This window comes from Dromaius novaehollandiae, chromosome 1 (assembly GCF_036370855.1).
Source record: "Dromaius novaehollandiae isolate bDroNov1 chromosome 1, bDroNov1.hap1, whole genome shotgun sequence".
NCBI classification, from domain to species: domain Eukaryota; kingdom Metazoa; phylum Chordata; class Aves; order Casuariiformes; family Dromaiidae; genus Dromaius; species Dromaius novaehollandiae.
This window is the reverse complement of record NC_088098.1, coordinates 134,757,874-134,781,070: the sequence shown is the minus strand read 5'-3', so window position 1 is coordinate 134,781,070 and position 23,197 is coordinate 134,757,874. Positions and strand designations below refer to the sequence as shown.

Below are 23,197 nucleotides of genomic sequence, written 5' to 3'. Positions count from 1 at the left end.
TTTATGATGGTGACCATTCACTGAGCTAAAATAATACACTGCTGAGGGTACAAATTTTACTACAAGATGTGCATGCTTCTAAGTGGCAAAGTAAGAAAAGGCTTCTTCCCCCTAGGGATAAATTGAATAAAAATGATTAAAAAATCCTAGCATGTAATGGCGTGCAAAAATAAAGGAAGACTGCAAGCAGTTCAGCAAGAGTGGAATATACTTTTTAGCATATTGGAGCCAAATTCAACTGTGTGCTTTTGCTCATAGTGGTCTTGTGGAAAAGCTTCAGCAGACTTCAGGGCAAGCACTGACTGGACAGACTTATGTCAAACTTCTTTCTGCTAAAAACACAGCTGCCAAAACCATGAAAGATGCAGTATGATGTGGAAAAAATGAAATGCAAGGGCCAAGGCAGCATTATTTCCAAGAGATTACATTCTCCAGCTCATATCATCTGAAGGATTGTAAAACAGCCCACTATAACAACACACTGATCTAAAAGAGAATGTTTATATATCTTATGTGTTATACTTGCTATAAATTTATTATTTTTTACAATTGAAAATATAAATACAAGAACATTAAATAAATTTACAAGAAACAGTGCAAAGGCAATTAGCCCAAAAGTTAAAGCATTCACAGAAATGCACTCCAACTACTACCATTCCAGTACAATCTTTTTTAACATGTAGTTAAAACCTTGTGGATAAACACAACAAATACTTCAAATACTTTAAAAGTATATTCAGAGTAGTATCAGACATAGGTGACCAAAAAAACCATACATTACATATAGAACCACAAGAGGGTTTGAGTGCTTCAGAGGTTCAGTTGCCAAACTACAACAGAGCCCCAGATAGGAGATGTGTAACTGATGCTTTCTGCTGAGAACAGGGTTTCCAGGGCTCCCTCCAAGCCCTCTGAGAAAGCCAAGCACTTGCTACCTTCCAGCATGTGTCTGCCTCAAATAATCTCCTTTATAGGGTCTGGCACACTGCAGTGACACTGACTTGTTCTAGCTCTTGCTCCCATGCATAAGAGCTCCAGGAGCGTTCAGTCTTTGTCCAAGAACACAAGCAGAAAAAAAATGTCGAGAGCTTCCCAACTGTGTCAGGGCCGTGCACAACCACTGCTCACTAATGTCCCAAAGCTCACTGCTGTTTAGGGGGAATCTTCACAACATTGTATGGGCTCTACCTACTTTCAGCTGTTACGCATGAAGAGCCAAAATCCAGCCCTCCTTTTTGAGGCAAATTCCACAAAGGGAATGAAATTTTGCTTTGGGAATTTACTGAGCTAGGGCCCCAGAATTTGGTTGGCCAAGCAAGGACCAAAGTACAAGCAGAAATATTCATTAAAGCTCGTGAGCTGCCCCTTAGAAAACCAACCATATAACAAAAACAACAATTTGCTTGGCTACTAAATATAGCAGGTAGCATTTATTTCCTGTAATTTTTTTTCTTAAAAAAATAACACTACTCTAGTTAATGACTGCAGATGAGAAACAGCAGTGTGTTTAATCTCTGTAACAACCACTCAGGATAAAATACTGACCTTGCTGAAATCAATGGCAAAAAATCCCATGACGTAGTCGAGCCACTAACGTAACTTAGGTGTATTTAATAACCTAATGTCTACTCTATTTATCACTCCCTTGCTCTTGACACTCTGCTTTGATGATACCCAGCCTCTATCCCTCCGCATTGCAGTAAGAGGCCACTAAAGTTCAAGACTGATCATGTTCATACTTACAGTTCTGTATCTAGTGAGCATATTTAAACCACTATAAGTGATTTCACTTACTGAACAAATTAGCTTCTGTATCAAGGTTAATTACTTCAATTAAAGGCACCTGCAAACTACAATAAAAGTTAAAACAAAATACCAATTATTTTTCTATACAAAGGAATATTTAAATTTATATTACAAGAAATAAATATAAAAGTATCATTAAGATGCTTAAAGGTAGATATTTTTCTGCTTATGTACAGCACTATAGACTATGCAACTATAATCTACATAAAGTTGAAGGAGACAGTGTAGCTAACATTTTTAAAGATAACATCCTTTGTATGCATAGGTTGTAATTTCCTACATTTATACAATACTACTATGTACTATATCCAGATAAACTAACTCAGTTGTACTGAAAAAAGTCTAAAAACCATTTTCCTTTAAATGTAAAAAAAAACCCCTCAAAGCTGGCCAATGAAGAATCAAAATGGAAATGTGTCAGCTGTAATTTGACATCTGAAGTACCTTGTTAAATAGCAGCTTTTTCTTTTTTCTTTTTTCTTTTAAGTAATTGTCCTTGTCAATCCATTACATGGCTGCCTTGAAGTTCCAGTACCATATATTAAATAAAATCAGTTTCTGGTCTTCTCACATTATGTAAAACTGTTAAAGTAAATCTGTACTTCACACTGTAGAACAATGTACTGTTTAAAAGGAAATCACATTTTCTCAATAAAAGTTATGCTTCCCCTCTTTGAGGTCCTTCTGAGCGAGATATGGCTTTTTTGACTGCCTGTATCATCCTTTTCTTGAAATACAACTTGTTTGCCTGAGAAGTCATGGAGACACACATCACCATTCTGCACACTGAATGAAACGCCATTCTTCTCACTGGGAAGATGGCCTGTAGAAACAAAAATGCATCCCCTGTCAGAAAGTTCAGAATCAAGTTCCACATGCTTTTGCAGTCAGTATATGGAGTACATGCACTCTAATTTTATTCCTGCAACAATTTCAGAATGGGGATTTTTCTTTGCATGGTTTTCTGCATGAAATCAGTAAGAGATTTGGGAGATGATAACATACTGTACACACAATAATATTGTATCTTTTATTTTAAACAGTGATGGTCACATTTCTCTGAATTTGAAAGACTTTGACTTGGAATAAATCTCATTATGTAAGATGCCAAATACTTCTCTCTCTAATTTTGCATTAAAGTTAAGTTTAAAATGTTTTCAGGTTTGCCTTGTATCTGAAACATGAAAGTGCCGGAGAAAACAAGGATATTTTCTTCCTTTGAAATGCACTAAACTCGCAACATTTATTCCGGGATGATAATTAGAATATGGCCTAAATCCAATGATTGTTGGATTGAGCATCTTCCATATTTCAGTGAATCTACAGTGAACACATGTAATACCAGTGCTGATCGCAGCCTGTTAAAGAATAGAACACCAACTCCCAAAATGCTTAAATTACTGAGTCGAATCTCATATCTCCATGCATCACATTCTAGATATTTTTGTTGAGAATTAACTTTTTTTTATTGTAAGTATTTGTGCAAATGCTTCTAAGTGGATTTTCCTTTTTTTCTTTCTTTTGCCAAGCAGGCCAGTTTAAAAGATCTGCCAGGATACTGATATCATATATATAAATCTACTAATACCTAGGTCTTTTAAGAGTTCTGTTACATATTGCATTCACAACTGATTTTCAGAATTCATTAATACTTCAAAACTACCATGTTTTAAATCAAAAGAAAATGGAATATATATAATTAAAGTTTTTATCTGTGCATTTTATTAGGAAACCACAAGAACTGTGTGTTAATAAACATTCTTGCCATCTAAGGCTGAGTGGGGGTAACTTGTAAGGAGTATCATGATGGAGAAACAAAAACCAGAACTAAGATTACTTTAGAGAGGGAATCATTTTGTTAAACACTACTGAGAAATGAGTTCACAAACACAGATGCAGATCTGTCATTTATACTAGAAACAGCATTAATAAAAAAATAAACCATCCAAATTTGCTACTTGTATTAGTATTCACAATACTGCACACACAAACATCATCACTGTTGCCTAGTGTTACATTTGCTGAAAAGAGAGACAGCCCATGTAGAAACTGCTTGCAGTTTATGCCTTCCGGAAGACCAAAAATACTGGTAGGAAACCTCTAGGCAATGGAAGAAGACTCATTACAAGGACAGAAATCTGATCTTCCCTCTAGTAGATCTGGATTCAGTCCATCAAATATCTCAGGTATCCTGGAGCAGAATCCCGCTATGGGTCTGCCTTCCCCTTTCACCCTCTCGTAACTTCAGCCTTCTGAACAAGCCGTCCAGGAGGGCAAAGCGGCATTATAGGATCCTCTTTAACTATTTCTTGTTGAGGTCACCAGAGGCGGAGGATTAGGCGACCTCCCTTCTCTGCACTTAATCCCCTCCTGCAGAAAGGGTTCTGCAGTGACTGGGCTAGACTTCTCTCTTTTTGCTTGGGGCAGAGCCCCCAAGCACACAGGTTTAGGTATCAGTCTACTCAACCAGTTCCTCTAGAGACTAATACTTCACTTTAGGCAGACTGTATACCTTTCAGCAGCTTTCTTACTGACTCAAGCAGATATCAGTGTATGAGCTACATCAAAACCTCATTTGCAAGCTTTAGGTTGGAATGAGAGCCAGCATTTTTTTAAAATAAGAAATGTGAACATGTATTTCTAGCTGACAAAGTTTACTGTCATTTTGAAAATACAATGCATATGACTAAACCTGAATATCACAGGATGGGAGTTTAAGGGACTGGGCTGTCAAAAAAAAGTTACAGCTCCATGCTAAACTGCTGAGCTGCCACTGGACCTGCAAAAAGGAAGCAATCCCCCCCCCCCCCCCGCCCCAAGTATGCAAAATCTTTTAAATACAAAGTTGAAGGTAAAAGGATATCAAGCACTAAAACATGTACAAATGTAAACAGGGTAAGATAAGCAGAAGATCTTTGTTAATCAATTCAAATCATGTGAAGAGTGAAAGGACAGAAAATACCATCCTTGCTGACACTGTAACTGTACAATTTGTAAGGGTTTCACCCCCTGCCTGGCTGTAGTTGATTTGTATTAGAAGAAATGTTCAAAATAGCTAAGCCCCATTGTAAGGGCACAATCTGCAGAGAAAATAAGGCTATTCTATGAACAAATTCAGAAAGGTTAGTTCTGTTCCTCAGGGACAGAATCTGCAGGTTCAGCCATGCGATACCTAACGGGAGTTTCCCAAACATGAAAACCTGTCAAAGAATAGAAAACAAGGAATGTTAGTATGTCATGAAAAGATCAAGTTACACAAACCATTCGGCAAGCAAAGCCACAGGCTGTATAGACATCCCAAACTTACCATGGCAAGTCATTCAATTCTGTCTGGAACAGCATTTCCGTGGAAGTAGTGAGGCCAAAACCGGTCTCATTTTCAAGAGTGCTTTCTTTTTGCAGCATGCTTTTTTAAATAAAATATTGCAGTGTTATTGTATATTCCTAGCTGTGAGAGCAGGGGATCAGGCACAACAAATCAGAAGGTCCTACGTTCTTATCTAACACCAGCCTGACCTATCTAACCAGGCAGTTACCTTTGGGGGCATTTGTCCAGCTCTTCCCAGATACAACTGCCTCATGTTTGGGAGATTAAGTGTAAGGAATTGTCTCAAAGAGCTTTCCCAGGAGGACCAAGTCTATGCAAGCATCAGTATAGACTTCTTCCTGGAAGTCCTAAAGACCTGGAAGTTCATTAAAAAGAAGGAATCTTTTGGTCAAACAAACTATGCTGGTTTGTCTCATACAGCCCTTTTGATATGAATGGAAGATGTGGTACAGAGTCCACAGCATTCAAAATATGCAATAAAATATAAGTGGAGATGAGGTGGGTTATCTTGGAGACCTTCGTGTATATTGCAGCACTCCAAGTTCTTTTAGCTACATGCGTCTGAGAAGCTGTTGGGTCAACACATAGACCCTCACACTGGAAAGATCTAATCATTTGAATAAACCATGAATTTTTATAGCCTGGTACTAGACAGAAGAGGAGCACATGACACAAGATTAGGACTGCTCAACTATTTAAACGATCAGTTTTGTACCTCTTTCCAAAGTACTACCCAAATCAGTAACTACTTGTTCTGGAAAGCCACAACAGGACCATTCACTCAGCTGCTGCAAAACACAAGTTCAATAAAACATTTGTGCTACCTTTAGGGAGAAGTGATATCTTTTATTAAAGTAATTAACATAGCTGTAACTATATAACTATTAATATTAGAGCAACTAATATACCCTCCAAGGCATGCAGGCTTTTGTTCCTGAAAATTTATCTCTTTGAAAGGTATTACTTCCCCCTATAAATATTGCCTTGATTTGTATTTGATGACAGTAAATTACTGCTTTGTTTTTTGTCTGTGAACTGGTTTGTTAGATACAGATAATTCTATTGTATCATGTGGTATGAAAACAGAGGAGATTTTATAAGGGCATGACAAAAAAAGGAACTAATTTTACAAGCTCAATTAATTTGTAAAGCTATTCAGGGCATGTCCAAATGCCATTAAAGGAACATTTCTTGAAGTCTTGTGATTTCTTTACCTTATGCAGCTCACACATCCAAATGGAAAATAACACATAAAGGGGCAGCACATATGAATCCCATAGCTTTTACTTTGTACATCTGAGCGATTATTGTATTTTGCAGTTGATTATCTGTTTCTTCTAACAGAATATGCTGGGAAATGAGGACAACACAGCCACTTGTGCTTGTTCTACAACTTTATACCAAACAACGCAGCTGGTAGCTTGGCTTCTTAGCCTCAACTCTTGATCAACTGATCAAGCAGAAGGTAACAGTTCAGAGGGCAGTACTGTCTTACAATGCGAAAGATGGAGAGTTTTACTTTTGAAAAGTTGTTTCCTGCAACATAAAGATCTATCTCTGTTAGGGAAAAGTATCCATAAAAGTACCCAAGGGAAATGAAGAGATATAGAGCAGTTCAGCTTTAATGCTTACTCTGTGGCCAACAGCAAGGCAGCCCTCTCAGCAGTGGTCTCTTCACTGAGGCAACTATAAAGTCTTCATTTTCTCCTCTTCTCTCCTCAGTAAGAAGCTTCCACGTGAGTATTCCATTAATGTTAGCAGAATTTCTTCCTCACATTACCTTCTACATGGTTACTTTCATACTTTCAAACTATCTTCACTGATTGTCTTACATTTCTTTCTTCTCCAGACAATGTTTATTTTAATAAGGTTTAAATCACAAACTGTTTTAAAACATGCTTAAAGTTTATAGTAATATCTTCAGGTGACAAGAAAGGTGTTAACAGCAGCTTTTGATTAGCTTTTAATTGCTCTAATAATGAATGTTACCTACAATTCGATATATAAATCAGCAGTTCATACTGAGTAGGAGAAATGGTTATTTCAAAACTTTGTGTATAGCCCTAAAACGCATGTGTGGTATTATTTGTGATGAATATTTTGATCCTGTATTTATGAATAATATTTGGTCAGCAATTCACTTTACATTAGCATAACAGAGCACAAAGCTGTTTTTTTAAAAGAAGGAAAATAGTTTGAGAAATACTATTTTGCATTATACATACCATTGCCATTTGCATGCACTGAATAATCATTGTTCATTAGCAGTGTTGTAGAATTAGTGGAGTTACTGTTTGATTGTAAGGAATTGGAAGAACTGGATACTCCTTGATTTACAGTCTGCTTCTTTAAACCATTAGTAGCAGTTCTACTCCAGTCTACGGTAGATACATATTGCAGAAAGTAGTGCAACCCATAAAAGCAAAATATAAAATATAGCTAATAATGCAAATTAAATAAAATAACAGTAAGGCTTTCCCAAATCTCCCCACAGTATTAGTCAGAATAATATTCTCTTAAGAATTTCATGATTCTTGATGGTTAAAATCACTTGTACATAGTTCCTTCTTTTCTCTTTGTCATTTTCTTCAATTCAGCAAGCAAACAGTCATAGTTTTATGACTGTAGACCAGATCAAAGATTGACAGTAACTAAAGTACAGTCAACCCTCTGAATTAAAGTGTATGAAAAGTACACAGTTTTATAATAAGTCAAGTACTGAATAACAAAATACCACAAACCCACTTATAGTTTTTTTGGTTAAAACTATTCTTCATCTTGCTTTTGCTGAAGTCACTGACGAAACTACACATGACTCAGAAGCCAGAACAAATCTTACGGTTCCTAATCACAATCAGTGGTCTTCTACAAAGGCATACCTATATACCCAGGAAGAGGTCCACTGCAGTTAACAGCTTAATGCAACAGCATGTAAGAATTGAATAAACTGCAACCTTTAAAGAGGATAGTTTTAGACATTTATTACACCTACGGTAATAAACTAGGCCTGGAACTACAGCAATATGGTTTATTGGATAATAATAAAAATATGTATACAAAATACTAGGGACTTAACACTGAGCGCAATCATTCAGAGGTAAAAAAGAGTTTTCATAATTACCAGAGTTTTCAGCTAGCCTGAATTTCCCACAACAAAGATATCTTCTCCACTGTTTACGAACATTTTCCTTTGTTACACAATAGAAGATAAAAATGAAGAACCCTGCAAAGAGAATGTTCCAAAATAGATTTTTTGCTACTTCTTAACAAATAATGTATTAATATGTATTATATGCAAATAATTTTCTTTTGTTTGTTGTTTTTAAGTTCTAATCAAAAGTAATGACACCTTTCTTTGGTGAAAAAGTTCACAACTCTGAACACTTAAGAATATTTTTCCCTTGTACTTAGATGATAGGTGTCATACGCACAAATGGAAGAACAGATGTAACCAAAATCCACAGAGTTTCATACTTTCAAATAAGAAGAGAAAAATTCTGTGGATCCTGAACCTTACTGAAGCCTTTTGGTACAGAAGTCAAAACAATGTCAAACAGAGGGTATGACAGTCCGCTGTCAGGCTACACAGCTCTCAGCACACTTTGTAACACTGTCCCATGTATCATTAACAGCTAACCTGTTACTACCAACAGCTGTAACAGAACCACTAACCCTACAGAAAAAGCTTTTGGATTGCCAGCCCCCTGGAGCAGCCTTATTGAACTTTCCACAAACTCTAAGTTACATGGAAGCTAATAATTGCCTACAAAATCATAACTATGTTATTTTAAATGTCTATACAAAGAAAGCAACTCATAACTAAAATAACAATAAATTATACCCCCTTTCCCACAAACTCAAAGCCATATATATTTCAGAAGGTGTGGGTCTCTTACCGGTGCCACATTACAGATTTGTTATCTGCTTCTCATTCACTCCTACTGACACAGGGTGGGACTTAACTCTCCCTACCTATAAAAGTTCCCCCTTTTAAGAAGTGTGGCACTCAGTCTTTGCACAATTTTACAGCTGCAACATGCGCTGAGCACGAATTTCTTAGGTTTATAATGAATGAAAAATAAAACAAATTAAATGAAAATTAAATGTTCCGACTGGCAAAGGCAGATTCACATGCACGTTATGTTTGCGCTGTTTTTAAAACCATTTCAGCATCTGTGTGTTTTTGAAAATCCCACTGAGAGAGATTATTTACATCTTTACATTGCTTAGTATCTTTTTTAACTTTGGCTTTCAGCAAAAATTTGTAAAGATAATTAAGTGTTGCTCTATTCAAATGCTTCTGTTCCATTTTCAAATATTATGTTGGAACACTGGCATAAGGTTAATTAGGTCAATAGGATTTATTCGCCCTTATTACTTTTAGTATCAGGATTTACCCAGTATCTAACTTAAAGCCGAACAACAGCAGAACTTAGGCTTACATAACAGATTATCCTGCAGCCACATGGAATCTAGAGTCTTGCGTTACGTCCACACAATCCTATACAAGGCCTGGGGAGATACGGGTTCAACCCCCCAAGTAGTCAGACAGTAAGATCCACAAAAATCAGCGTATCTAATAGGAGAGAGGCATATACACTGAACTGCCATTTTAATTGCTCTAATCTCTCTGGAAAACCAGCCAGACAGTCATCTAGGCAACTGAAGTGCCATTTAAGCAGAAGTTTGGATCCTAACTTGAGTAGGACAATTCAGGAACATGCAGATACCTGAGGTATCATAGGTGCCTACAGTTCTACGTGAAAACTTCAGTACCTGAAACTCTGCTTTTCGATATGTGCAGTAGCATCCCTGGCTTTGCCAAGCTGCGTGCCTAAGGACTCTCTCCTACTCAAGAACGTTTGAGGTGCAGAAACAGACATCCCAGAGCATGAGTGCCTGGATAAACAGCCTGTTTGTGGGCTTGAGGCCCTGAAAGTCAGTATCACGAAGGCCCCTAGTCTGTGCAGGTGACAACAGCATGTGGTGCACTGCTCTTAATTAGCTGCCTTTGGCATTCTGGTGCACAGCACATTTGTAGTTGTGAAGCCCAACCTTCGTACTACTTGGCTACTTCAGTGCTAAATACCATTCTCAGCTCACTTCGAGATGCTGCCACCTTGCCTGTATCAACGGCCCTTTGCTCAATGCCTGACCTCACGCCTAAGCCTTAGAGTGGTAAGCTGAGAAATAAAACAATTTTCACTACATTAATGTGAACACTTATAGTAATTGAGCATTTACAATTAATCCATTGACTAGAGAAAGACAGACTGTCACTTTCAGTGGTGTCTGGTTTGCATACATTTATAAAATTCTAGTATTTATAGATATAAATATATTATAACTAGTAGACTGCTTTCCTGTCATACATTATATATCGTTATAATACTGTTATACTATATATAGTATATACATTATATATTATATTAATCTAATATTATTATATTATATATGATTAGAGGGAAGCAGTATCATCTCTAACTTAATTAACATTAAAGAATGTACCAAAATTACATCTTTGCTGTTGAGTAAAATGCCCTTTTAAAATTCTTTGTTCATTATATTGTACACAATAAGCTATGGTATGAAGGATAAACTTACCTTGCAAAGTGTTGAAAATGGTAAAGAGGTATGTAAATACCTCATTTACTGTGAAGAAGGCAAATCCCCAAGTAATTCCCAACAAAAATGTGAGACCAGCAACACTCCTGAGGTCTTGAATACTGGTTTTTCTCTGAGTGCCAAGCTGTTTTTTCTTTTTGATGCGACACAGCTGGACCAGCACAACAATGAACATGCTGATATTGATCAGGAATATCACGCAAAAGTATCCCACAGCAGTAATATAGAAGGCTATTCTACTTTTAATCCAGCAGCTAGAACACAAGAACAAAGTCTGTCAGCCATTGTAAGTAACAGAAAGTAAGTAAAATGAATATGAGATAAAGCTGTATTTTGTTATAAACGCAAACCATTTTTACCTCTTTAGTAAAAAGGGTTTTTTTTGCCAAAGAGTAAAAATATTCACGTCAGCAGTTACCACAAAGCATGTAGAACCATATCATTTCAAAGCTCTCTCACTGCTTTCTTGTCTCCACCACCTTTATTTCAAAGAAAAGCAATTTGGCAGGACTCAGAAGGGAAAAAAGAAAAAGCTACCTTTTTACTTACAATTCATCTGGTCTGTTGTTTGAAAACATTCCAGTGGATATAAGCCCATAATTATCTGGTGACACTGCCAACACAATGGCCACAACCACTGCTGGTACCCCTAAAAGATTATAAGCAAACACGTAAGTGAAAATCATGACACAATAACAGTATTAAGATGACTTGAAACTACTGTATTTTTCTGTGAAATCTACAAACAGTTTATGAACTTCGTCTGTTGAATTCTGTTGATTATTAGCTATCCAAAGACATTTAAAAATTGGGGCATTCAAACTGTGCTCAGGAGAATAACTTGCAAAGAAACAAATGTTCTGCTCCACAGCTAGCTTTAAACCCTTCTGAAGAAGGCATTAAATATCATGTGATTTAATCCAGTTATTTTACTTACAACCTAAGGTGATCTACCCAGATATATGTACGGTAACAAAGACCTTAAAACATCAAACATGGTACATTGATTTTCTTCCCACTTACATCTGTTTAAAGAAACATAATTCTATTGATTTTAGTGCCTTCACTCATGTTTACTCAAGTGGGCCAGAGAGGAGAATCAGGTCCAGAATCTCTTCATCCTTTAACCAATTAGGTGGGCTTTGCTGCTTTTTGTTAAAAACAGTGCTATTCCAGAAACAGAACATATATACGTGATGGCATTTATTTTCCAAACAGAACTGATGCCATCTGTCTGGAAGGTGGAAATGAAAGTAAGCACATTCAAAACTGGCTCTATTATACTTGCACAAGGAAAATTCTTCATCCATTTGCACTGCAGCAGCCTCTGTTTTTCAGCTTGCAATCTGAAAAATTCTGCAGCTAGGGGAAAGTTCCATACCTCAGAAAGTAGAATATACAGGACCAGGTTTACTGATAATGAATATGTGGTCACTGACAGGTCATTGGCATTTAATGACTGCTTCATTTTCACTTCTAATAAGTGTCATATTCCCCAAAATATTTGGTAAAAGGATTTATCTATTTAGCTTCCAAAAGTGAAAAAAAAATACATACCCCAACCAACAATGCAAAACTTAAGGATGTATTTCCGTACATAGGTATTAAAGACTTTCACAAGGGCAAGATACATATGGAAAGCTTCTAGGCCCATCCAAGTGAAGGAAACCAACAGGAAATAGTGAAGAAATACAGCAACTGCAATGCATAAGCCTCGTGTATCATACAAAGCAATCCATGAATCAAGGAGGAAAACTAGGTTGAGCAGAAGTAATGCAGCACACAGCTGAATAAGGATTTTGGAGGGGTAGTCTCTCCGGATTTTCCTAAAAAGCAAATTAGTGAGATCACATCAATTGTCATTACTTTGGATCCCAGGCTGATTTTCTCTCTTGTAGTCCTTATTGCACAAATGACAATAAAATATTTATTTATATATTTTTCATTCATATGTAATTCTTTGTATATTGCAATTATACAGAGAAGGTGAGTTATAAAAGATTCACAAATTAAAGGTCTGTATGACAAGTTGGTAATAATAATACTTCCATAAATACAAACAACACAGCCTGGATTCTTACATTTTAACTCAGTGATTTTTTTTTTACACTCTATGTTAGGCTTCTCTGTGCTGAGTACTTCCAAAAACCAAAATGTGAGTGTTCTTTAATGCTAAACTAGATTAGGCATTCTACTGGGCATCCAACAGCCTTGACAGAAACAAGTAATTCTTTGATGACAGGATAATGAGAGAGTAAATGGGTGCTGAAAGCAAATTCTAGGACGATTTACAAAACACAGTATGGAGGATGAAATAGCTAAGGCTCAATCAACTTAAGAAAATGTTCCTACAAACAATCAAGAAAGTTAGCATGCCATAATTACATGTCATTTCACAAGACAAATACATGTAAAAATGCCATCATTATGGACTGCACTGTGTATGCTGTATCTTATCTTAAACACATCCTTCCACACTGTTGTTAAGATAGTATGTAGTAAAACACTTAAGAGTACTATTTCTTCACTTGTCACTCATGATTCATTCACTTGTCTAAAGATTAACATTCCTGCAAGACGGAATCAACACCTTCCTAGTAAACTGAACAAATCTGTGCATTCTTAACTGAGCCAGAATCAGTAACTACTGGAAAAGACACTGCAGTGAACATTACAAGAAATCACAAGCACAGAATAATGGGAGCTTAGTTCAACAAGTACTTACTCAAAGGCTATGTAGGTCACAAGAGTAATAGAAAGAAAAATTGCAGAGAGGCCACAGCCTATATAGGATATAAAAGTCAGTACCAATTCTTGTGTGGGATTTAAAGGAGTATTTCCATACACGTTCTAAAAGGGAAACAGAAGTTAATTTCAGAGAGCATGCTTGTTAAAGGGAAAAAAGTCCCCACCAAAATGCACCTTTTCCTCTGCAATTAAAAAATGAAACAGTTCTTTTCATCACAGATTTTATAAAAGGTGGATTAAAAAACAGAAAAATATCTAACTGTGAAATGATGTTTGATTAAAATATTGTTTTAAATTTGATTTATCCTAATTTTTCTTTCCTACAGAATAAAGACCACCTAAATGCTGCAGTTTAGTAAAACACTTAACTGATTTTGACTTTAATGGAACTCATGGCCCCAGTTCAACAAGCAGCTTAAGCATAAGACTGATTTTATGCATGCACGTACTAACACTGAAATGAATGGAGCTAGTCAGGTATTTAATAGTTGATATGTGCTTGCTAAATTCTCATCTGTTTAAGATAACATATGCTTAAATGTCTTCTTGACTCAGGGTAAGATTACACAATTTTTTAAATAATTACCATCAAAACTGCGAAGCTTGTGAGGTGGTTGCATGAACAGACTGTTTCATTTGCTCTACTTTCTTTAACTATGCAGCCTTCATATGACCAGCCTCCATGTCCACCTGTGACAGAAAACAGCTTTGTTATTGACAACAGCATTTCTTCATACTAACATGAGCTAACATAGCTAAAAGAGCATGATATTTTGGGTGATAAATCAAGTACTTACCATTTCTATTAAAGTCCCAAAAAACACATCTAACTGTTGAATTATCCTGTTTGAGAGGTAAAGAAAAAAAGATGTTTTACTAAACTATGGATTTATAATCAAGTAATTTATGAATTGTGTACAAAATGGAGACAATAATAAATACTGTTTTACATGAAGGCAAAATGAATTTAGATGCATAGAACAGATTAGTATGTCAATATGCATGTGAAAATATGCAGAACAAATTTGAGGTGACCATACAGGAGATAGGTCTGCTGAGATTGTGTTCCTGGTAGAAATGTTATGATGTTGATTCATCATCACCTTTCAATGTACAAATTATTTGGATTTCTCATCCTTCCTGATTTTGTAAGTATAAAGAAATTGACTACATTGAAAAGGAAAAAAACTTTTTAATTGGCAAACATTTGGTCACTTTATCCTACTGTGATGTTAAAGGTTTACATACACATCTTCTTTCCACCAATGAAAATCCTATAAATTGTAGCAATAAAACAATCTATTGCAATGAATACTAACAATTCTACAGTTATAGCTCAAAACTCAATATTATATCAATAGAAATAAAAACTACAGTGAGCTAGCTCTAGAAAGATGTTTCAGACACAGAAGTGGAATCACTACAAATTTCAGTTTGTAATATTTTAGTATTTAAAACTCTTTTCAAAGATCAGGGACAGAAAGATTTTAATCCCTAGTGCAGAATTATGAATGAGACACTGTATATGAGCCCTAATACTTAACGATGACACAATCCTGTTTTCCGGTTTAAGGAACAACATTCCCCCTATAGAAAAAGCTTTATATTGCTCTCTGGCCACACAGCACCTATAAATATCATGATTCCAGTATCCCCCTATCAACCCCTACTGTCAACTTTCAATCAAGAGATACTGTTCTTTGGAGAAAAAAACAGAAGGGCAGTTAGGGAGGATAAAAATTGGATGGTAAGTGAAAGAGCAAAATTAACTGAAATCGTCTGAGAACAAAAACCAATACCAATGAAATATACACAAAGCTGAGTGATTTTGAAAGTCCAGATGCAGAGGAAATGTTCACATGAGTAGAGCAGCACCAACAAAACAATCTGCATTCTTAGTGTGGTATTTCTTCTACAACATCTCCAATTGAGGCAACAAAATAACACTTCTAAGGCCACCAAAACATAAATCATACCTGGTTGGGTTTGATATTCTGTAAAGTGACAGTAACATTTGCCTTTAAGTTGCCAAGTGTGAGGTTAGCCACACTTGATGATATAACATTGCTAATTAAAGATGCATTCTTCAAGGAGGGATCCTGAAACAACAAATATATAACCAGATTTAAAAATATTAAAGGAAACAGTAGTGAAATACTGCACACGCAAGTTCAGTTATTATATGGTGTGAGAACTGGGCAAACCCAGTGTATTTTTTAACAGGAAATTCTGAAATGTATTTTGGGGAAAAAAATCCATTCATATTTTATCTTGCTCTAGGCTGGAGTTTACAACCATTATGAACAGACTGCCAGAAAGATACCTGGAACACAGTGGTCTTTTTAAAAAAGTTGAATATAATTCTAGAAGCCAAGTCCAACTCTTCAGGAGGTAAATTTGTCAGCAATGATGAAGGAAGTGTAATTGATCCAAGATTATTTAAGTCATGAAGTGCTTCAGTACCTAGAGAGATCTGTAAAATAAGTACAAAGATTACAATTCATTTCTATCACTAAAGAAAAATTAAAATATGCATTATTTTCAGCTTAGAACTTTGAAATACATATTTGTGCCACCCTGATCACTGCTGGGAACATACTGTTGATCTCTCATTCCTCTCTTGCTCAAAGGATTAAAAGTATCTGCAGGCCTGAAAATGATGCAGTTTATTTCAGGTCTGCCCACCACTGAAAACACTTGTCTTTATCCATTTGCTTACTGGGACAGAATATCACTGTTGTGGATAATATTGATTTGAAAAAGGTGAAGAGCAACAACCTAGGTAGGTCTACGTAATCGTGGAGGGAGATTAGCATTTCATAGCATAGAAGTGTGCAAAGAGCTTCTTTTATCCCAGGTGAAGAAAGCATGTCATTTGTAGATGATTTAGTAAGAAAATGAGGTTTTTACATTAATGGCACCTATCTATATTTATGTTAAACCTTCCCTAAAGGTTTTTAATTCATTGGCTAATCTCAACTGTGTTTGAAAGTAAGAGAGAGAGAGAGATTGCAAAGATTTTTAAGCTCTGGCAGCCAAAGAGAAAAGAGAAAACCTACTTATGCCTGAGGGAAGCTTAAATCCTTATCTGTTCTTTCTGCAACAGCTGTTCAATCTATCACCCCACGTAGAGCTCCAAAATGGCCCCACAATGCCTCTTGCCCAACCAGGAGGCCATGCAAAAGTGGGCAGGACATGGAAGAAAAAGGTTATAGGGAGGAACTGAGGGTGTTACTAAGGAGAGGAATACAGGGGACATGAAGGTAAATTGTCCCTGGGTGGCACTGGGAATACCCTATGTGCAGCATGCTAGCTGACAGCACTGCAGGGTAAACAAAGAAGAGGTCTACAATAAACATGAAGGACTAGCGTCCTTCATGGAAACGTATGGGAGAACTGAACCTCCTGAAGTACAAGAAGCAGGATTATTGTGCCAGTATAGGAACAAAGGACATATTTGTAGGTATGGAGGCTTCATTAATGCCACTGCTCATGGATAATTAATCGCAATTAAGATTTAGCCTTTTTTAAATGAATTGAGAAAAACTGTAAATAGCTATCATTTGTCAGTAATCTTTTAGTACAGTATGTTAAGCAGAACCTAAGACAATAAGCCCCGACTTTAAGATCATCTGGCAAAAATGACAAAAATATACTGGATAAGATGCTGCTGCGGCTTTTATATATATATAAAGAAATAAATATATAAAAACCTGCTGCTTTTTTATAAAACAGATCTGAACTATCAACCAGTCTTTTGTGCTGTACTTAAAGAACTCAAGGAGCTTTGTTTAGTACAAAATCTCTTAACTTTTTCTTGTAAAAGCCTGGGTAGCACATTAGTCATCTTACATACAAATACCATTATCTCCGAGTTTATGAAAGATAGGAAACATTAGCAGAACTGAAGAGAGAAATTATCTGTATATTCAAAGAATGGTATAATACAGTGAGCTGTGCACAGCATCCTAAAGGTATAGTTTAACTCTTCTCTGGATAGATTCACTTCTAAGTGAGAGGATCATTCAACTTCCTGATCTCTTTTGTTTAGGTAGCTACCAAAAAAATATTCAATTAATTTCAAAAAGGCATTCTTGTTGCTTTGGGTTAGACCATATACCAACTTGCTGAAAGTTCTCTGTATTTCTTTAGCGTTCCATGAGACTTCCAGTAGATCACTACTTAGCAAATACCTCTTTTCCAGCACTATCACCTCCTAGAGTCACCTCAGACTCATGCATCACATAGTAATTGGAACACAAAAAAGAACTCAAATGTTGTTATCTTTTCACATCATTTTTAATATCATAGAATGATCCCAGTACTACTTATGGCTCACGCTAGATTAAACTACTTCTTTCTGTGAGAGGACAGTATGTGCCAGTATTTGTCCAGAGCTTTCCATTTCTCCCAGCCAAAGCCTCCAAGGCTGGTACTGTGCAAATTATAATTTCCTCAACCAGGCAGGAAGAAGGTTTTGAGTGATACAAACTAGATCCAAACCTCTCTCAGCCCCTTTTGCATGGAGAGAGCAACTAGCCCTGAGTGACAAATATAGGCATATCATTATCCAAGCAACATAATAGCTCTTTCCTGGCACCCTCTGCAATTAATCACCTTCTAACACATGAAGCCATCTGGCAGTGCTCCTTGAAAAATTTCAGCACTGTCAGGGTGGATGATTAAATGACTCATGATTCAAGGTTTTTGAGTGAGAATTATTCAGCCAAGCCCTCTGTCCATTCTGGTGTTCTGGCTGTAGCCTCTCTAACAGCTTACTAGTCAAACGCCAGCTTCTAAGTCTGTTGTTTATTGATGCCACAATGGAAAATGAAAGGAAAAACTCCAGAAGGCTTTGAAAGCAAAGTATTTTTTCTCTTAAAATAACACAAATAAAAGATCTTGAAACTGGGACATAAACACAGAGCAAACTCCCATTACCATAAATTAAAATATATAAAATATAAGTATTTAAATTTGTAAGTACTTAGAATTACAATTGCTTTACCTGGAGATCAGATGAGTCCTGGACAGCAAAAGACATTTGGCTGAAGCGGATGCTGTTGGTTTTGACAACTGCCAGAGCCAAGGAAGGGGAGGCAAAATCAGCAGACTTTGTTGAAAAGTTCAATTTTAAGCCAATACAATCCACAAGTTTTATTATTCTGAAAACAAAAGAGACAGTTAGTATTACCAAGAGCATACACCCAAATTCTTAGGCAGGTTGTGGAGCAGCAAGCCAAGCACAGTGCAAAGTCTAGCTGACTCTGCTCACTTTCTGCAGCTTTGACATGAAAAACTACAGTTTTCCATGGAGTTATATTATAGTAGAACCAGTAACATCAGAATAGTACTCCCTCCCTTTCCGTATAACTACATTAAAGAACAAGAGACTTTTTTGGATCACGATTATGAAAAATTACCTTCAGCAACTGTCACTTTACCAAGACAGTAAATACAACACACCTTTAATCCATTACCAGAATGGCCTACCTGTTAGAAATTCGGGGTGGTAATGGTTGAGAAGCAGTCAAGATTTTGCTAACTTCACTAACCATCCTTTCTACATCTTTTGGCTCTACTTTCCCAGCTGCTAAATCCTTTTCTATTTTGGACACGATTTGCTCAGCTGTGGTGATATTAACGGTGGTATACATGGAAGTTGTATATGCAGTAGCTGATAGTATCTTTTCTGTGACAAAAGAAAATTTGTGCATTTATTTGGATAGTGTTCAACAAAGGAAGTAATCCTTAAGAATTAGAAAAATTAGGCTATATAACAACATATAACTATATAACTATATAACAACAGTTCTCTTGATCAAAAAACCCTACTGCAAGTGTAAGGTCTCTCTACGTGTTACATTAAGCAGGACTCCTTCTTCTCCCTATCAGCTACTTTGCATAGAGCAATACTTTAAACCTTACAGAAACATAAACCAAGGTTTCAAATGGCCTACATTCATTCCACTTTTTACTGATTATAACAGTCTTCATATTAGACCCTCAGTGATGCTAAATAATCTATTACCTTGCATTTTTAGCTACTGAATGCCTGGAAGTAGAACAAAATCAAGACCAGCAACTTGACAAGCAGCCAGTGGAGATGCATACAATCTTCACAGGAAATATATAGCTGCTAAGAATATTCCTAAGCAATTATGTATTTCAAGGAAGCTCTAACACTGATGTGTAATATTTTAAATACTAGTTTAGTAAAAAATTATCTACCTGCTTCTGTGACCGCTAATTTTTCTGCCAAATGTACCTGCTGGGAACTTAGCACACTACCTGCATATCACAAACAACAAGTAGAGTGGGGTATCATTCATAATGATCAAAAAGCATCAGAATGTGTTTCAAAGCGTATACATCTTCTGAGAGTTATGTCTTCACAATAACTGGAAGGTAAGGTCTTAGTTCACATACAGCAAGATCCTCTTGTTCAATACATTTAAAGGCAAATTCAGTATATGCCATTCAAATAAGAAAAAAAATCCTTTCACTTGTCATATTTACCTGTGCTTCCATTAGGCAGGCTACCATGGCCATCATCAGTAAAACGAGGATGAGAAGAAGCTGAGACAGAATGTTTGACAGGACTAACAGCAGGGATCAAAGATGTTGTGAAAGGAGTAAAAGGAAGAATAGGTGCGGTGGTAACACTTTTATTAATGGAGATAGGTTTGATAGAATCTGTAGCAGGAAGAATTTGTGTGATAGAGCTGGTGGTAGTCTCAGAGAGGGGAATTGCTATTGGAGGTGTGGGGGGAAGCTCAGAAGAGGAAACTGTTGTAGGTTTAGTGAAACCTACAGCAGGAGAAATGTTTCTGATCAGCTTTCTAGGATATATAGAATCAGACTGAATTGAGAGAGCAACATTAGTGCCAGATTTTGATGCAGGCGTGTACGGAAAAGTTAGCAAGGAAGTCTGAGCAAAAGACTCAGAAGAGGAAAGTGTAGTGGTAACACTGGTGGAAGGCAGAGAAGTTTCAGTGGTAGATGTGGTAAAAGGTTCAGAGAGAGGACTTGTAGTGGGAGATGTGGAGAGAGATCCAGAAGTAGAAATTTCTGTGAATGGTGCAGTCGGTGGTTTAATTAGGGGGTCCTGTTTGGTAGAAAGTGAAGTGGGGTAAAGAAAAGTATTAGATGTGAGAGAAGGAAAAGCAGCCCTTTTAGGGGGAAAAGGAGTAAGAGAGAAAGGAGCCCATATAGAATGAGATGGCACTTGTATAGTACTGTAAAAAATAAAGCACAGAAAAGCATATTAAATTTAGTTGTATTTATATTTTAAATAATTATATTGTAAATATTTATATATTTATATTTAAGTTATAATATAGAAATATATAGGAATGGTATGGACATACTGCTGCTGGTAATGTACATTTTAAAATCCATCATATCAGATCTCTCATGCTCTATTAACAAATATTAATTTTATCACATTTTGAGAGCGCAGACATTCTGTTTTGCTATAGTTGTTAACTAGCAAGTCCATAAATAATACTATTGCCTTTGTTGTCTACTCTGTGCGTGACCTGATTCTGAATACAAAAGTTAACTGCATCACGATTAAAGAAAAAAAGAGAGAGAGAGAGAGAGACAGACAGACAGACAGACAACTATACAGGAAAATGTCCACGAGGTTGCTCTTGTGGAGAGTCCTTCCTAGGACTCTATGCTCCAACATGGAAATTCACTATTAATGCATTACAAAATTCAGGAAATAGGCAAGTCAAGCTTTTTCTATTTGTACTCACTACTTCCGTAATTCTTCAGCAGTCAAGGAACAATACTTCAGTGATGAACAGCAGCACTGATCTGAGACAACAAAGCATTAATCTAGTTTGTCCTGAAGCATAAAAAATTGCTAATACTACTAAGTATAGTATTCAGAAAGCACGTTTGACAGTTTTAAAACAACAGTGCATTTTGCATAATTGCTTTTGAGTTTTGTCTGAAAAGCCATTTGCAAAACAGAATTTGACCAGTGAAAATAAATACTGCAATACCACTGCATTTTTGCTCAATGCCTGACAAGCACAGATTTATTCTTATAGTAAACAAACTGGAATGCAATTCTACATTATTTGCAACAGAAACAAATAGTACAAGCCACCATTCCCTACTATATCAATATCACTGTGAAAACTTGGCAATTTTTAAACTTGTCAATTCGGGTCACCATTTCAGTAATGCATATGTTAGCAAACAATATTACAGCTAATCCTTTTAAAATCTGCTTTATTAATGTAGTCAGCAATTTTATACCAAAGGTTTTTAATACACATTCCTATCTCCCCTTCTCCCCCCCAAATCTAAAATGCTGCATTTTCACTTCATATATGAGGTTATCAAAATTAGTTTTTATTTAAAAATAAAGTCTTTTCTTTTAGCTACTTGGAGGTCACCTGTAGAACTATGAAATTTAATCTGAATAGTAAGTGTAATAAGACTGTATCTAAAGCATAACTTACCAATTTGACTTATTTTTGTTTTGTCTGTTAAACTGCTTATATTCTCTTTCTTAGCCAGCTTTATTATGAAATCGCAATGTATACTATAATGAGAAGAAAAAGCTTTAGATTCAAGAAACATATCTGCCTTGTATTTACAATGCATGGAACCAATGTCAAATACTAAATCAGTGAACATAAATTTTTCCTAGCCTTTTTCAATTCTGGGATTGCTTTTAATGCACAAAACACTACGGCAGGCTACAAAGCAGAAGAGTATACATTAGAGAATACATTAGTTTGTGGCATCTTATTTTCTCTTCTCTCCACAGACACTGCTGATTCTTAAATGGGATCTTTCCTAATTAACATTAGCCATATACTCATGTAGGCAAGTAACAACACTTTTTATAATTATGGTTATATGATAAGAAATCCTCCCGAAACTAGCAAATGTAGTCAGAATTCTTTACATTCAGCAAACTCAAACACACAGGTGTATAAAAGGCAACACAAACAAGAGGAAGCGAAACTTCTTTCCAGCTAACAAGAATGAAGAGTACCCTAACCCCTGCCAGCATATGACATGGTGGTGTGAACTGAATTTCTGTCCATTACTATTTGAGGGTTTTGGCCTTTTTTTCATCTTAAACCAGGAAAATAAACTCCAAAATTCAAATATCTGGGAAAATGAAGTTCCAGGTTTTGATTTAGAAGATAGTATTTCCAAGCTGATCAGTTTAAAGGACCACCAATGTAGTGGTGAGTAGCAATTAAACTGACAGGTGTTATCTACATTTCAGACAACAGCTGTCAAGGCTTCCAGGATCACCTGCTGTACAGCAGCCTTGCCATTCTGGTAACCGATGGCTTCCAGAGTCTGAACCAGTTACCTCCTCAGGCTTCCCCTATCCTGAGGATGGCTGGTTTTCAAAGCTGAAGAACAGCAACCCAAGATATTTGAAGCAATTCGCCAATAAAAATTGTCTTGGATTCACAAGCTCTGGAAGTTCGGTGGTCCCAAATCTCAAGGCAGCCTTTCAGGTTATTGGCCAAGTTGCTCTGCGAGTCAGTTAATATGAAGATGCAAAAGAAATCTAGCAGGCAAGCCTGTGTTGCACCAGAAGATTAATGAAAAGCAATATAGTTTCATAATAAAAAGAAAAGAATCACTAATCCTAGGGGACTAAGGGGATCAGAATTTCCTTCTTTGTCAGCCTGCATATATTTC

At 36.3% G+C, this 23,197-nt stretch overlaps 1 protein-coding gene across 7 annotated transcripts in view; it reads right to left on the bottom strand.

Annotated features, from left to right (window-relative positions):
* Positions 1-499: 499 nt before the first annotated feature.
* The window catches only part of ADGRG2 (adhesion G protein-coupled receptor G2), a 68,143-nt gene continuing 45,445 nt past the window's right edge, over positions 500-23,197 (bottom strand). For 5 of the 7 annotated variants that reach the window (XM_064499272.1, XM_064499281.1, XM_026120782.2 and 2 more), the window contains 16 exons: positions 21,988-22,070; positions 21,271-21,331; positions 20,027-20,745; positions 19,001-19,199; positions 18,516-18,672; positions 15,831-15,980; positions 15,484-15,606; positions 14,305-14,350; positions 14,094-14,197; positions 13,485-13,609; positions 12,317-12,585; positions 11,309-11,408; positions 10,739-11,013; positions 8,256-8,357; positions 7,360-7,512; positions 500-2,629 (listed from right to left, as the gene is read on the bottom strand). In XM_064499272.1, the coding sequence (XP_064355342.1) occupies positions 2,445-2,629; positions 7,360-7,512; positions 8,256-8,357; positions 10,739-11,013; positions 11,309-11,408; positions 12,317-12,585; positions 13,485-13,609; positions 14,094-14,197; positions 14,305-14,350; positions 15,484-15,606; positions 15,831-15,980; positions 18,516-18,672; positions 19,001-19,199; positions 20,027-20,745; positions 21,271-21,331; positions 21,988-22,070 (2,851 nt within the window). In that variant the 3' untranslated portion in view covers positions 500-2,444. Of the gene's footprint in view, positions 2,630-5,113; positions 5,923-7,359; positions 7,513-8,255; positions 8,358-10,738; positions 11,014-11,308; positions 11,409-12,316; positions 12,586-13,484; positions 13,610-14,093; positions 14,198-14,304; positions 14,351-15,483; positions 15,607-15,830; positions 15,981-18,515; positions 18,673-19,000; positions 19,200-20,026; positions 20,746-21,270; positions 21,332-21,987; positions 22,071-23,197 lie in introns of those variants that run through there. The other 2 variants (XM_064499289.1, XM_064499295.1) reach the window with 2 other exon arrangements.